Here is a 14,591-nt window from a genome sequence, read left to right on the forward strand (position 1 = left end):
TCTTGCCGAGTTAACCTCAAACTTCATCTGCCATTTCTCAGCCCATTAACTTAATTTTCCTAGATCTTGTTGCAATATCTCACCCCAATTACTGTCATTAACTACCCTACCAACCTTTGTATTATCTGCAAACTTGGACATTACGCCCGACATACCTCCCTGAATATCATTAATAAATATTGAAAATAACAATGGGTGACAGGGTAACAATGAACCCTGTGAGACTCCACTAATAACATTAGTCCACAAAGAGCAGTGCCTGTTAACAACCATCCTGTCTTCTCCCACTCAACTATTCCTTTATACATAGCAAGTAACTTGCCACATTGCTCCAATTTGTACATCAGTGTATTTTATATCTGCAATTCACACCTCTCCACAATCCAAGGATGCTCTCATAATTATGGATAAAGGTTTACTTACCTCTTTTGCTGCTTCTCTTAATATAATTGATTAGACTTCATAGTACTGGCTGCCTTATTTACTTTTAGCTCCCATAGTTTTACTTCCATTTTTTTTCTCAGCTATCACAAAATTTCAGTTATTTCAATATTCAGTGATAAACAAATTGATAATATTTTTACAGCTGGATATGATGTGTACTTTCCATTAGGTTAGTCCCATTTTGGTTTTGACTTGTAGAAGGTGGCAGGAGGTTAAACAATTCCACACATGAGCTATAAAATATTACTTCTGCAATTGTTCATTCATATTGAAATTATACAGTAATAACTGTTCTCTATACCCACCTCCATAGTTCTTATACTGATCAGCAATGCTATAATAATTTATTTTTTTTATTAAAAACATTTTAAATGTTGTTGTTAGGGCATATATATCTTTCATAAATCTTATTTTTAAGAATTAACTTTTATTGGAACACATTCTTTCTTATACCACTAAGCTTATGGGAAAATCACTCCCAATTTACAAACTACTTTTTAAGAATGTATTGTGTTTGTAAACCATGTGATTACTGTAGTCTGCTAATGAAAGGGTGTAAATTTCTTCCATTAGAGCAGGAATGGAAAAATATTAATTTTTCCAAATTTTCTCAAAGGCCTTGATATAAAAGCAATTTGTCTCTGGGAAAATTTTGATTAAGTCGGTACAAATTTTCATGATGGATTACATAAAACCATCAAAGTATTTCACAGACACACAAGGAGATAAAGTTCTATCTACTTATAATTTTAATGAATAACATATTGCCCCGGGGGCTCACATCTGGTGAGTAAGGACTTGGCAAATCCAGAGTCCTGAGCTGGATATCATCATTCTTCTCTTTCTTGCTCATTCCCTTCTACTTCTGACTCTCTCTCTGAGTAATGTGGGATTTTTTTTTTGGCTGGTGCAGCATAAGCCTCAGGCTTCCTTGCACCATATAGTTAATAATAACTAAGTAAATTTTATTAAAATTTAGTATTCACATGAAAGAGCATGAGTGCAAAAAATATCTCTCAGGGAACACATCTTTAAAAGTGTTATACTGTATACATAAAATTGTTTTAAGATTATAAAGTAAATCAGCTAAGACTGTTTCAGCTTGTATAGCATTCTTTAGTCAGGTGTTTAAAACAGTTTGAGATATTCAGTCCTATCTGGTCTGGCCTCAACTAAATGTCATTTATTTTTTAAAGCTGTTATTTATATATATATATGACAATAGGTGGTAGATGACTTTCATCAACCGGTGAAATACCACCACTTTGCTTATTGGAGGCTTGAAGTGGTGAAGCCCATGTTTAGTCTCTAGAGCAAAGTTTCCGGCATCCCCCTCCCCCATACTTCTTCAACCCATGCACGGTACTAAGTACTATAGGTTTTGATACCTTTCGTGTTTGGGGTTTTCATAAAAAAAAAAAATAAATAAAAATAATATATATATATATATAATTACGAATAATAAAATTAAAATTAAGTAGAGAAATTGGATTTGAATAGCGATAATATGAATTATGGATCAGGGACACTGCAAGAGCAAAGGTACCCTACAACCATAATGTATATATAAAATTATTTTTATTGTTATGTGTAGAATGTAGTAGGAATATATCTATAATTTAACTAGTGCTAATAATGAAAATACCGTGTACCCTGGGAGCGATACGTTGATTAAAGGGGGGAAGAAAAGAAGTGTAACGTTATAAACAGAAAGAAACAAAGTGCGAATTTGTGAAAAATCAAGATGCAAATTTTGAAAAGAACGACCAAGGTAGAAATAGTATTGCAGTATCTTTCATAATTTTTTTGTCTTCTTCAGAGGTCATCCACCCAAATTATGAAAAAGAACACAAATACTCTTACTTCTGTTTCTGACATGTTCTGTATGTCAAAAAGCACGTGTAAGCAGCCACGTGGTAAAAACTAAAAATAATTTAGAATACAAATTTTGAATAAATAAATAAAATAAAATACAAGTTATGCAAAACTATTATGTGCCACTGAAGTATAACATACAGAACATGGATGACCTTACAGAAGTAAGCAGCCCGCTAAAAAAGTGAAGACAAAGGAAGGGAGTGTCCGAATGACAAGAACTTACCGCTACTGGACGGGTTGACAGAAAAGACAGAGCCGGAGGCTAACCCGTGTATATATGTGTAGAAACGCTAGCTCCACCGCATACGTAAATTACATAATATACAGACACCAAAATTCGTCTAACGCTAGGCACCGCTAGCGTTTCTACACATATATACACGGGTTAGCCTCCGGCTCTGTCTTTTCTGTCAACCCGTTACACACAGTAGCGGTAAGTTCTTGTCATTCGGACACTCCCTTCCTTTGTCTTCACTTTTTTAGCGGGCTGCTTACTTCTGTAAGGTCATCCATGTTCTGTATGTTATACTTTAGTGGCACATAATAGTTTTGCATAACTTGTATTTTATTTATTCAAAATTTGTATTCTAAATTATTTTTAGTTTTTACCACGTGGCTGCTTACACGTGCTTTTTGACATACAGAACATGTCAGAAACAGAAATAAGAGTATTTGAGTTCTTTTTCATAATTTGGGTGGATGACCTCTGAAGAAGACACAAAAATTATGAAAGATACTGCAATACTATTTCTACCTTGGTCGTTCTTTTCAAAATTTGCATCTTGTTTTTTCACAAAATTCGCACTTTGTTTCTTCCTGTTTATAACGTTACACTTTTCTTTTCTTCCCCCCCCCCCTTTAATCAACATATATCGCTCCCAGGGTACACGGTATTTTCATTATTAGCACTAGTTAAATTATAGATATTAGCATTAGTAGAGGCATTTGATGCAAGAAAGCAAGCTTATGCAGCATCAGCCAAAAAAAAAAAAAAAAAAAAAACCCACTTCCACTTCACCCCTCTGTTCGTTCAAAATACCTGTCCAGCTGAGCCTTAAACTTATTTAGGCTATCAACCTCCACCACAAGGGATGGAAGTCTGTTCCACCAACCAACCACCCGCTGGCTAAAGGCAAATTTCCGCACGTCTATCCTACATCTGTCTTTCCTCAATTTGAATTTATGCCCTCTCAGGTGATTTTTCTGAGCTAGAGGAAGAATCCCATCAGCATTGAGCATGCTTAAACCATTCAAGGCTTTATACACATCTATCAGATCACCTCGCTGGTGCCTAGTCTCCAGACACTGTAATTTGCAAAACTTAAGCCTTTCTTCGTAAGAGCACCCCTTTGTTCCATTCACTAATCTTGTTGCCCTTCTCTGTACTCGTTCCAGCAGCTCTACATCCTTCTTGAAATGAGGCCGCCAGACCTGTATACAGTACTCTAGGTGTGGCCTGACCATTACCTTATACAATGGAATAATCACCTCCTTATCCCTGCTGGAAAAATTCCTGTATATCATTGACAATACTCCATGAGCTACTCTTGCAGCCCGTCTGCACTGCTCAGAGAACTTCATATCTGCCTGCACAACCACCCCCAAGTCCCTTTCATTCTCTACCACTGTCAGTGTAGTACCACAGAGTTGATACGTTGCTCTGGGGTTGCTGTTTCCCATGTGTAGTACTTTACATTTGTCAATGTTAAACTTCATTTGCCACCTCTCAGCCCATCTGCTCAACCTTTCCAGATCCTGTTGCAGCAGCATAGTGTCAGTAGTGTCCTTGACAACCCTGCCAACCTTTGTATCATCTGCAAACTTAGACATTAAGCTTGATATACCATCATCAATATCATTTATAAATACAGAAAACAATAATGGACCCAACACTGAGCCCTGAGGGACTCCACTAATAACATTAGTCCATGATGAGCAGTGTCCATTGATTACCACTCTCTGTCTTCTCCCCCTCAACCACCCCTTTATCCATAGCAGCAATTTGCCTCCAATGTCACACTGCTCCAATTTGTGTAGCAGTCTTCCATGTGCAACAGTATCAAAAGCCTTTCTAAGATCCAAGTATATAATATCAAAGTTATTCCCTGCATCCAGTTCTTTTGTGACTGCATCATAGTATCCTATCAAGTTGGTCAGGCAAGACTTCCCCTTAACAAAACCATGCTGTGTCTGACCTATAACTGAAGTCTTGTCTAAATGATCCTGCAGTGCTTCTTTAACCAGTGCCTCCATTAATTTTCCTGGAACAGAAGTTAAGCTCACAGGTCTATAATTACTTGTGTCAGCCTTTGATCCTCCTTTGTGAATTGGGGTCACATTTGCACATTTCCAGTCTATGGGTACCTCCCCTGAGTCCAAGGAAGCTCTCATAATTATGTCTAAGGGTTTGCTTACTTCCTTTGCTGCCTCCTTTAATATAACTGGATAGATCCCATCCACCCCGGGTGCCTTTCTTGTGTTTATCTTCAACAGTTTCTCCTCCACTTTACTCCCAGTTATTTCAAGATTCTGTAGCTTACTGCTAGAGTTGAATACACCTCTGGCATTCCCCTTGCTGAATAACTCCTCATGTGTGAATGTCGATGCAAAATATTCATTTAGTTTGTTAGCTACCTGAGCAGGATCATCAACAGTTGACCCATCAATATCAAGTGGACCAATCTGATTCATCCCCTTCCTTCTAGAGTTTACATAAGTAAAGAACTCTTTGCTGTTTTTCTTTGCATCCTTTGCCAAGGATTTCTCGTAATCTGCCTTCGCCTGCCTAACCTCCTTTGTAACTTGGTTGCATATCAACTTGTATCTATCATAGGCTTCTGTGTCATGTGTTAATTTGTAAGTATCCCATGCATTTTTCTTCTCTGCCATATGCCTCATTAGTTCATCTGACATCCATTTTGGCCTAAACCTTGAACAATATAGATATATTCCTACTACATTCTACACATAACAATAAAAATAATTTTATATATATATATATATATATATATATATAAATTAAATTAAAAAAGTAAGAATATCTTTCATACCTTTCAAAATCTTTCATTTTGTTAATGATTATTTGGTCCAGTTAGATTTCATTTAATTTTTAGTGATATTTCACATAATTCGGAAAAGGGTGCCAATCTGGGGCGCCATTAAATTATTTTAAATTGGATTCTAAATTATAATTTGTTACGTAATATTGTAATTTTCGGTTTGTTCTAAATTATTTTAGGAATTTTTTCTTCTGCAATACCCTTGCTCACCCCCCCCCCACCATTTGCGTTCTTTTATGATATATGGTTTATTTTTTTTTGCTCATTTGGTTTTCCATTTCCATGCTGCTGGTAGTGAATTAATGGTGTGTGTATATATATATATATATATATATATATATATATATATATATATATATTTTTTTTTTTTTTGTTTTCAAAAACAAAAGAAATGGCTTCTACAAGACCTGAATATTCTTTTATTAAGTTCTACTATTGGATTAGTTCTCATAAATATAAAAAGAAAGAAGGAACAAAAGACAAGAAATTAATTTTGTCAAAGAATGAAACAGAATTATTTTCCATAAATTGAAAAACACTTTATATATGCATTAAGAAATTCCTTTAAGATTATTTTAAGAACTTGTAACTTAAGAGGTCTCATTAAAATGTGCTAATTCAAAATATCCCATTAGGTATATTCCCTTTCACATATATACAGAATAAAGAAATCATTTTTTATCACTTTTACTGCTAATATTATTATGGAAATTGAGAAAATTAGTCAAGAGAAATAATTTTGCTTGATCAGATTCATAATTTATTTTGTTCTGGGCAGAAATGCTAAATTACTGACCAATAGATAAATAACTACCTCTTTGTTCCAAAGTTTCTACCTTTCTTTCAGCAGCATGTGCACGTTGTTCTGCTCTTTCAAGACAGCTTTCCAGGCACTGCTTCTTTTCCAGCCACTCTTTTCTTTCTCTTTCTGTTTCATGTACTTCTTTTTCCTAGCAAAAAAGTACACTGAGATTGTATTACAGAGTAACTTTAGGTAACCAAGCTCTACTCTACTCTTAAGATGGTTCACAAATATTTTTACTTTTATTTTCTGAATCTAGCCAAATATCATTTTGTCAGTTTTAAAATAAGACAAAGAAATCTGCAAATTTCAATCCCAATTTGTGTTGGTCAAAGCAGCTTTTTGATATGAATAACATCTATGCTCGGGGTACCCTACATTGCTCAGGCTGTCATGAAAAGTGAAACATCTAACCGCTGTTATATCTCCAAAACTAACAGAAAATAGTACAAACAATTTATACTTATTTTGTCGGGTATATAATTCTGTCGATGAATATGCAAGAAAAAATTAGAAATTTTGATATTTAATATAATTAAAAAAAAAAAAAAAAAAAAACTAAAAAGTTCACATTTTGGTCATTTGCTGTTGTGCCTTGGTTTCTTTCATTCTCAATAACTTCTAAACTATGATAGATAGACATAAATAGTAAGCAACAAAATTGTTCAGTAGGAGACTTAGTTTTCATATTTATAAAAATAGTTTTGATGTAGCTCTTATGGTTCCCAAGTAATAGCAATGCAAAGTTGAGTTTAAAAATTCAAGCATTTAAGTTTGTTTTCGCAATATCTTGAAAACTATAAATGTTAGACAAAAACAGTAAGCAACAAAATTGTTGCCCTTTGAGAGTTCTACAAGGATATATAACTAGTTTTCAAATCAGGTTTTTAGTTTTTGAGAGGTGAACAACTTGTTAAAGTAACTACTTCATTCAGTTACTTCACATTTGTCGAGCAGTGCGGTTGTGTTTCATTTAGTTAAGTTGTGACGATGCCAAAAGTTACAGCAACTAAACATGTTCAAAGATTTCAACAAAATCGCAAATCTAACATTGAAAAGCAAGCACCAAAGTTGGCAGCGGAATGCAAGGAAGAGTCATAAGCATAAACGCGAGCAAGATCAATTAGAGGCAGATGTCCAGCCATAAACATCAAAAAGAATAGTGCAATCAGCGAATGAAGATCGTCAAAAGTGTTATACGTTAGCTTCAAGAGAATTTGAAAGAATGTTTTTGAACAACTCGTTCAGATATTTCTGCAGTGTTTGTGACACACTGGGTTTAGAATGATTTGAGATTACCAAAGCCAAACCATATACAAATTCTTGAAGATAAATTTCCAGAAGCAGAGAACGTGGCATTATTTAAGCTTTGCAATACATGCTTCACAAGCTAAGAATCAGGAAATGTACCGTCATTATCCAAGTCCAACGGGGCTTTGTATATCATCATTTTCCACCCAATCTAGCGATTTATATGCCAAAGTTTGGAGACATACCTAAAGTTGTAAGGAAATTCAACTTTCAAAAGATCTCAATTTTAGTCAGTGATTTCAACATTGATGTTAAGAAACCTGAAAATGCTCCATTCCTCAAACTTCATGGAATCGACATTTGATCTGAAACTTGCATCAGATCCTACAAAATATACTATGCATGGTCAATCATGTACTGACTTGGTCTTCAATTGCAATGTTAATAGTTAGAGTTGTTTCGACTACGTATCCTATTTTAGTTACCACAAACCTTTATTGTTGATTGTAAATGAAAATACCAAATAAATGAAAAAATAATGAAATTAAAATACAATTTAAGCTTAATAGCTTAAATTGTATTTTTTCATTTTACATGACGTTATTCACGGATCCACCTTCGGCTCCATGGAGTCAACGTAAATTTTTTATTTAAGATATCAGGTTAGGTTAAGATATTCCCAAGCAGTCCTGGGAGTAACTTAAAAGAATAAAATCACGTAAAGTGATTCATTAACTGGTGAATCATGTGAGATTTGTCAGTCAGCCACCACTGGAGAAGTAATTTGCTAACAGAACGGGGGAACAATTAAGTTACATACAAATAATTGCCTGCATAGCACGTCAAGTATTCTAGTTTTATTTTAACAAAGTTTCAGTGCACGAATCCACATTCTTAGAACAGTTCAAACTATAGGGTAAGAGAATATTTTTTTTGTTTCGCCTTGGTAAGGGAACACATTTTACGATAGTTAGCTTTATTAGGTCATTGAATTAAATTGCTGCTAATTTAAAGTTATTTTTGGAGCTCATTCATAAGAAATTAGAATATTACATGGCAAACAAAGTGCTTAGAAAAATTGTTTTGAAGAGATTTGAATAACTTTTGCGAATAATAAAAATCAACAGGTTGTTATTTCAATGATGACTTTTAGTAGCTAGACAAAAAAATTTATTTTTTATTTACATTACATGAACAAAAATTTCACTCAAATGATTTAAACAAAAAACTTTACAAAGACAAAGGTGTTCTGGCAGACAATTTTTGGAGAATCAAATTATTTTCAAAAATGTGATACTTTGGTAAGGGCAACTCTTAAAATATTTTTTCCTGTTATGAAAAATGGAATAGCCCAATTTATTTTAATCAAGTTCATTAAATGAATGATATCTTAGCAATAAATAAACTCATACACCAAACATAAGAATAAGTATTTTACTGTAATTGAAAACTTACAAATTAAAATAAATAAAATTACTACACTATGTATTTACAAAAACTGATATTATAATAAATTAAATTCTCATCAACCGGTGAAATACCACCACTTTGCTTATTGGAGGCTTGAAGTGGTGGAACCCATGTTTAGTCTCTAGAGCTAAGTTCCGGTCAACCCTTCCCTATCTCTTCCTTCATGCAGTATGATTGATGACTTTTGAGATCATGATGAACATCATGGCGAGATCCAATATTCCTTATATTTTGAGGGTACAGCTCTAAAATGGTGTTTGCAGGCCGGCCGCTAGTTAGTACACCGGACTGAACCTATTGGTAACTCTCTAGGAGGCTTCCGGATCAGCTAGTGTATAATCTTGCTACCTCTACTCTGCCAGATAGTGACTGGAGGGAGTCCGAGTAGTGTGTATGCGGGGGAGCATTGTCGAGGCCACGTTTTGTCAAGAATCTGGGTATATTCTTACCACGTGTACGCCATATCCAAAAATTTCATTACTTCATACAGCATGTCCCACCTATTTTTTTCTTACTATTGATTACACCATGAATTGTCAAACTAATAGAGCAAGCTTATCTGCGAAAAGATCTAAACCTCCCAAGCACTTCCTAATTCATTTCACAAATATAAGTGGTCTCAATTCTAATCTCAACGATATCCATTTCCACTTGCAGTCTGCCAAATCCCATGTACTTTTTCTGACAGAATCTCAGTTATTGGTTGATTCAATTACTGCTCATCTCAGATGCCCAAATTATTTGCTGTATGATTCCTTTCGCCTCAAAGGTGGTACTTGTGCATATGTCCGTTCTGATATTCCCTGTCAGAGACTTGGCAATTTGGAATCTCCTCTTTGATCTTCTCTGGCTTAAAATCTCTCTACCTCATTGTGTCAAATTCATCTGTTGTCTCTACTGTTCTCCCAAATCCACTAATCACTTGGAGCTCTTTGACTTCCTCTCTTTGCAACTTGACTTTCTCCAGTCCAACTTTCCTAACAGTGATGTAATTTTCCTTGGTGATTTTAATGTTCACAACTCCAGCTGGCTTCCGTTTTCTAGTCACACCGACCCAGCAGGTCGAGATGCTGAGGCTTTTGCAATTACTAATGTCCTGGCACAGATTGTTCATTTCCCTACAAGAATACTGGACAATCCTAATCATACAGCCAATACGCTTGATCTTTTTCTCACAAACAACCCTTCTAAGTACACGGTCGAAGTGAGAGGTCCTTTAGGCACTTCAGATCACAACTTGGTGATTGTCTCTTCTCCAATGGAACCTTTATCTCATGGCTATTCCCAACCTCGTGTTCTTTGGCATTACAAGAATGCAAAATGGGATGACCTGCGAAACTTCTTTTCTTCTTTTCCTTGGTCAGATTACTGTTTCAAAACTTCTGATGTCAATGTTTGCTCAGATCGTGTCAGTGAAATTATTCTTGGGAATGGAATCCTTTATCCCACACTCCACTTTAAAATCTTGTCCTTTATCTAAACCTTGGTGTTCCTATAAATGTGCTAAGGCTGTTCAAGAGAAGAATGTTGCATATCGTAATTGGCTTGTTTCTAATTCTTTAGTTTCATTTTCTGCCTACACCAAAGCTTGCAACAATTGTAAAGCAGTTATTAATCAGTCCAAACTAAAGTTTGAACATGCTAAGAGTAGTAAACTTGCTTCTTGCCTTAATGGTAGCCGAGCATTCTGGTCTCTTGCCAAAGCTATTGGCTGCAACTTTTGCCCATCTCTGCTCCCACCTCTGTCCAAACCAGATGGTTCTGTTGTCACTTCAGCCAAGGATAAAGCTGACCTGCTAGCATCCCATTTTTCTTCCAGCTCATGTATTAATGATCTTGGTAAAACACCTCCCACCATTCCCAACACGCTCCATTTAATGCCTCCTGTGGCCTTCCATCAAAAGGATATCAGAAGGATTTTGATGAATCTTGATGCTAAGAAAGCTCCAGGTCCTGATGGTATTTCTCCACTTGTTCTCAAAACCTGTGCTCCTAAACTTACTCCTATTCTTTGCTGCCTTTTTCCAAAGGTGTTTTTCCTTCTGCTTGGAAATTTGCTCATATCCAGCCAGTTCCTAAAAAGGGTGACAAATCCCTCCCATCCAATTATCGTCCCATCGCAATTACTTCTACTCTTTCTAAAGTAATGGAGAAATCAATTAATCGCCAACTCTTAAACTACCTAGAAACCTTCCATCAAACCAACAATCGCCAGTATGGATTTCGTCAGTGTCGATCCACTGGTGATATTCTGGCTTATGTTACCCATATATGGACTAATTCAATGGAAAGGTTCGGTGAAACACAAGTAGTTGCTCTTGACATCTCAAAGGCTTTTGATCGTGTTTGGCATAAAGGTCTTCTAAACAAGCTTCCATCTTATGGTTTGCCTACTGTTTTTAGTAATTGGTTATCCAGTTTTCTCTCTGATCGCTCACTGAGGGTGATGGTAGATGGCTCTCTGTCTTCTAACTTCTCCACTAATGCCGGTGTCCCCCAAGGTTCAGTTCTTTCCCACACTCTTTTCCTCTTGTATATTAATGACCTTCTTCCATTGACTGGAAATCCTATCTATAGTTTTGCTGATAATAGCACATTGCATTCCACTTTCCATTTTGAGAAACCTTGTCCTGCTCAATCAGCTTCAACTTCTCGAAAATCTGCTACCAATTCCTTAAATGCTGATCTTCAGGTAATTCCCCAGTGGGGCAAAGACAACTTAGTTGATTTCAACCCTTCTAAAACTCAGTCTTGTCTTATATCTCACAAAAAAGGATTCTTCTGCTCCTATGCTTATCTTTAGTGACACTCCGATTTCTAGGCAAATGATATATTTCTTTTGGGGATTACCTGACTTCTAATCTCTCTTGGCACAAGCACATTACAAATATTGCTTCCTCTGCATCTAAAAAACTTGGTTTTCTCTTTCGCTCTCAGTGTTACTTTTCTTCCAAACAGCTGCTCGCTCTGTACAAATTGCAAATCCGCCCTGCCTTGGAATATTGTTCCCACTTCTGGGGTGGTGCCCCCAAAACCAGGTGCCTCCGTAGCCAGGTAGTAAGGAGCAGCAGTGCGTAGCACATGCCTCTTGATTAGACCGGGGTTCGAGCCCGTCACCACCAAATACGGAGGATGTGGAAAGGTCAGGGAATGACCACCGCATATTCCCGGAGCAATATGGCCTTAGTTACCAATGCTCCTAAAAACCAAATAATAATAATCATAGCCCCCAAAACCTCTCTCAGGCTTCTTGATTCCATTCAGAAGAGGGAAGTTAGGTTAATTAATGATTCATCTCTAACAGAGTCTCTCCACTCGCTTTCTCATAGACGTACTATTTCTGCTGCATGCCTCTTGTACAGATACTTCCATGGGCACTGTTCTTCTGAATTGGCTTCTATAATTTGCTTTCTCTGTTTGAAAACAGTCTAAACATGTGCTGCCACCAGCCAACATCCATTTACTGTCCAACTTCAAACCCACAGAACCAACTTTTCATCTTCCTCATTTATCATTCAACTGCTGTTTTCTGGAACAACCTTCCTTCATACGTATTTCCTGAAAATTACAATCTACAGAAGTTCGAGTGCAATGTCAACAAATATCTTCTTTCGTCTTCTCAACCTCCAACCCAATCACGGTACTAAGTACTATAGGTTCTAATACTTCTCGTGTTTGGGGTTCACATAAAAAAAAAAATGTACATTGTGAAAACATTAAAACTGTAATAAAATATACTAAAATAAACCGGATTAAAAGCGATAAAAACGATAAGTATATTTTATTGCAAGGATTTTATTACAGTTTTAATGTTTTCACAATGTACATAATTTAATTTATCATAATATCAGTTTTTGTAAATACATAGTATAGTAATTTTATTTATTTTAATTTGTAAATTTTCAGTTACAGTAAAATACTTATTCTTATGGTTGGTGTATGAGTTTATTTATTGCTAAGATATGCATTTGCCCAACCTCAGAGGCCTTTTTCAGGATATCATTAAATGAATGAGTTTGATTAAAATCATCCATGAAACTGAAGCTGTTTAAACAACTGATATAAGAAATATCGATAAAAAAAAACTAAACTTAAGAAATATCTCTGGATTTGCACAATTGAATATGTATTGATAAAAAGCATAAAAAAAATCAGTTTGGAAACCTGACTTGTTTTTGCGTGATGCTTCCCTTGTTTTTATTCACAAAAAAGTTTATAAAACAATACTATAGATGAATAGTCTTCTAGAGATCACAATAACTGTCCTTGCCCTTCAAAAGCTTGACTATCTTAATTATCTTTTGTCATACATTCAGAACAGGTTGATATTGAAGCTGTCCACATAATTGAGTCCTTGAGGTTAAATAAGGGGCACCACTCTTACAATTTATCCTTTTAAAAGTAAAGTGTCTAATGAACACATGACAGAACTGGCTTAATTGTGTCGTGTGTGTGTTACAATTCCCATATCACCTTTCGACTATAGAACAGATAAAGGAAAATTTCCACATCTCTATCTTGTAACCATTCTTCCTCAATTTAAATTTATGCCACCTTATGTGTGTTGTCTTATCAAGAGGACGGATGCTTCAGCATTTAGCTTATTCAATCTGTTCAAAGCCTTAAACACCTCACACAGATCTCAAATAATTTAAGCCTTTCTTGGAGAGCAACCCCTTTTGTTTCCCTCATTAAACATTGCCCTTCTCTGCATCCATTCCAATAGAGCTGTATCTTTCATAAAATGATGTTTTCAGACCTGTATGCACTACTCAAGATGTGGCCTAACCATTGACTTATACAACATTGCAATTATTTCCTTATCCTTGCTGGAAAAATTCCTGTATGTCATTGGCAAAACCTAATGAGCTGTCCTGACAGCTTGTTTGCACTGTTCAAAAAAAAAAAAAAACTGTGCCTGATTGCACATGATTATCACAGGTCTTTTTTTCTTCTCCACTAGCCTCGGTGTTGTACTTCTACCCATATGCAATACCACGAATTTGTCAGTGTTAAACTTTAATTGCCACTTCTAAGATAATCAGCCTAATTTTTCTATATCTTGTTGCAGTAGCATACCCTTATTACTCTCATGCACCACCCTGCCAACTTCTGTATCATCTGAAAACTTAGATATTAAGCCTGATATGCCTTCATCAATATCATTAATCAAAAAAAAGTTACCCCAGGGGGCTCACATCTGGTGAGTATGGGGTTGGCACACCCAGGGTCCTGAGGTGGATATCACCATTCTTCTTTTTCTTGGTGATTCCCTTCTGCTTCTCTCTCTCTCTCTCTCTCTCTCTCTCTCTCTCTCTCTCTCTCTCTCTCTCTCTCTCTCTCTCTCTGAGTAACTCAGAAATTTTTTTTTTTGGCTCATGCAGCACAAGCCTCAGGCTTCCTTTGCACCCTATGGCTAATAATAATAATAAAATTACCTGAGATGACTGACGAAACTTTTCCAAGAATGCTTCCAAGTGCCTTGCCAAGATATTACTGAGCTACTGTATTGGCTCTGTAGAACTCCCTGGTAAGAAAGTTGCAATTACATTATTAACGTGAAAACTCCCTTCCCTCTACTTATGCAACGTAATTGTGGAGTTTGCTACATTGGTGAATCTGGCAGAAGTCAAGGATGAGGCTGTCAGTACTGCCAATTTTGCTCAATCTGCTGTTGCTGAACATCA

At 35.9% G+C, this 14,591-nt stretch overlaps 1 protein-coding gene across 1 annotated transcript in view; it reads right to left on the bottom strand.

Moving 5' to 3' along the window:
* LOC150087390 (uncharacterized) overlaps positions 1–14,591 on the bottom strand; it is a 208,233-nt gene that overhangs the window by 74,241 nt on the left and 119,401 nt on the right. The window contains exon 10 of the mRNA XM_090372039.1: positions 6,196–6,331. Coding sequence (XP_090228165.1) covers positions 6,196–6,331 — 136 coding nt within the window. The remainder of the gene's footprint in view (positions 1–6,195; positions 6,332–14,591) is intronic.

Source organism: Mastigoproctus giganteus, chromosome 4 (genome assembly GCF_048544385.1).
Source record: "Mastigoproctus giganteus isolate SK-2022 chromosome 4, ASM4854438v1, whole genome shotgun sequence".
Taxonomy (NCBI): domain Eukaryota; kingdom Metazoa; phylum Arthropoda; class Arachnida; order Uropygi; family Thelyphonidae; genus Mastigoproctus; species Mastigoproctus giganteus.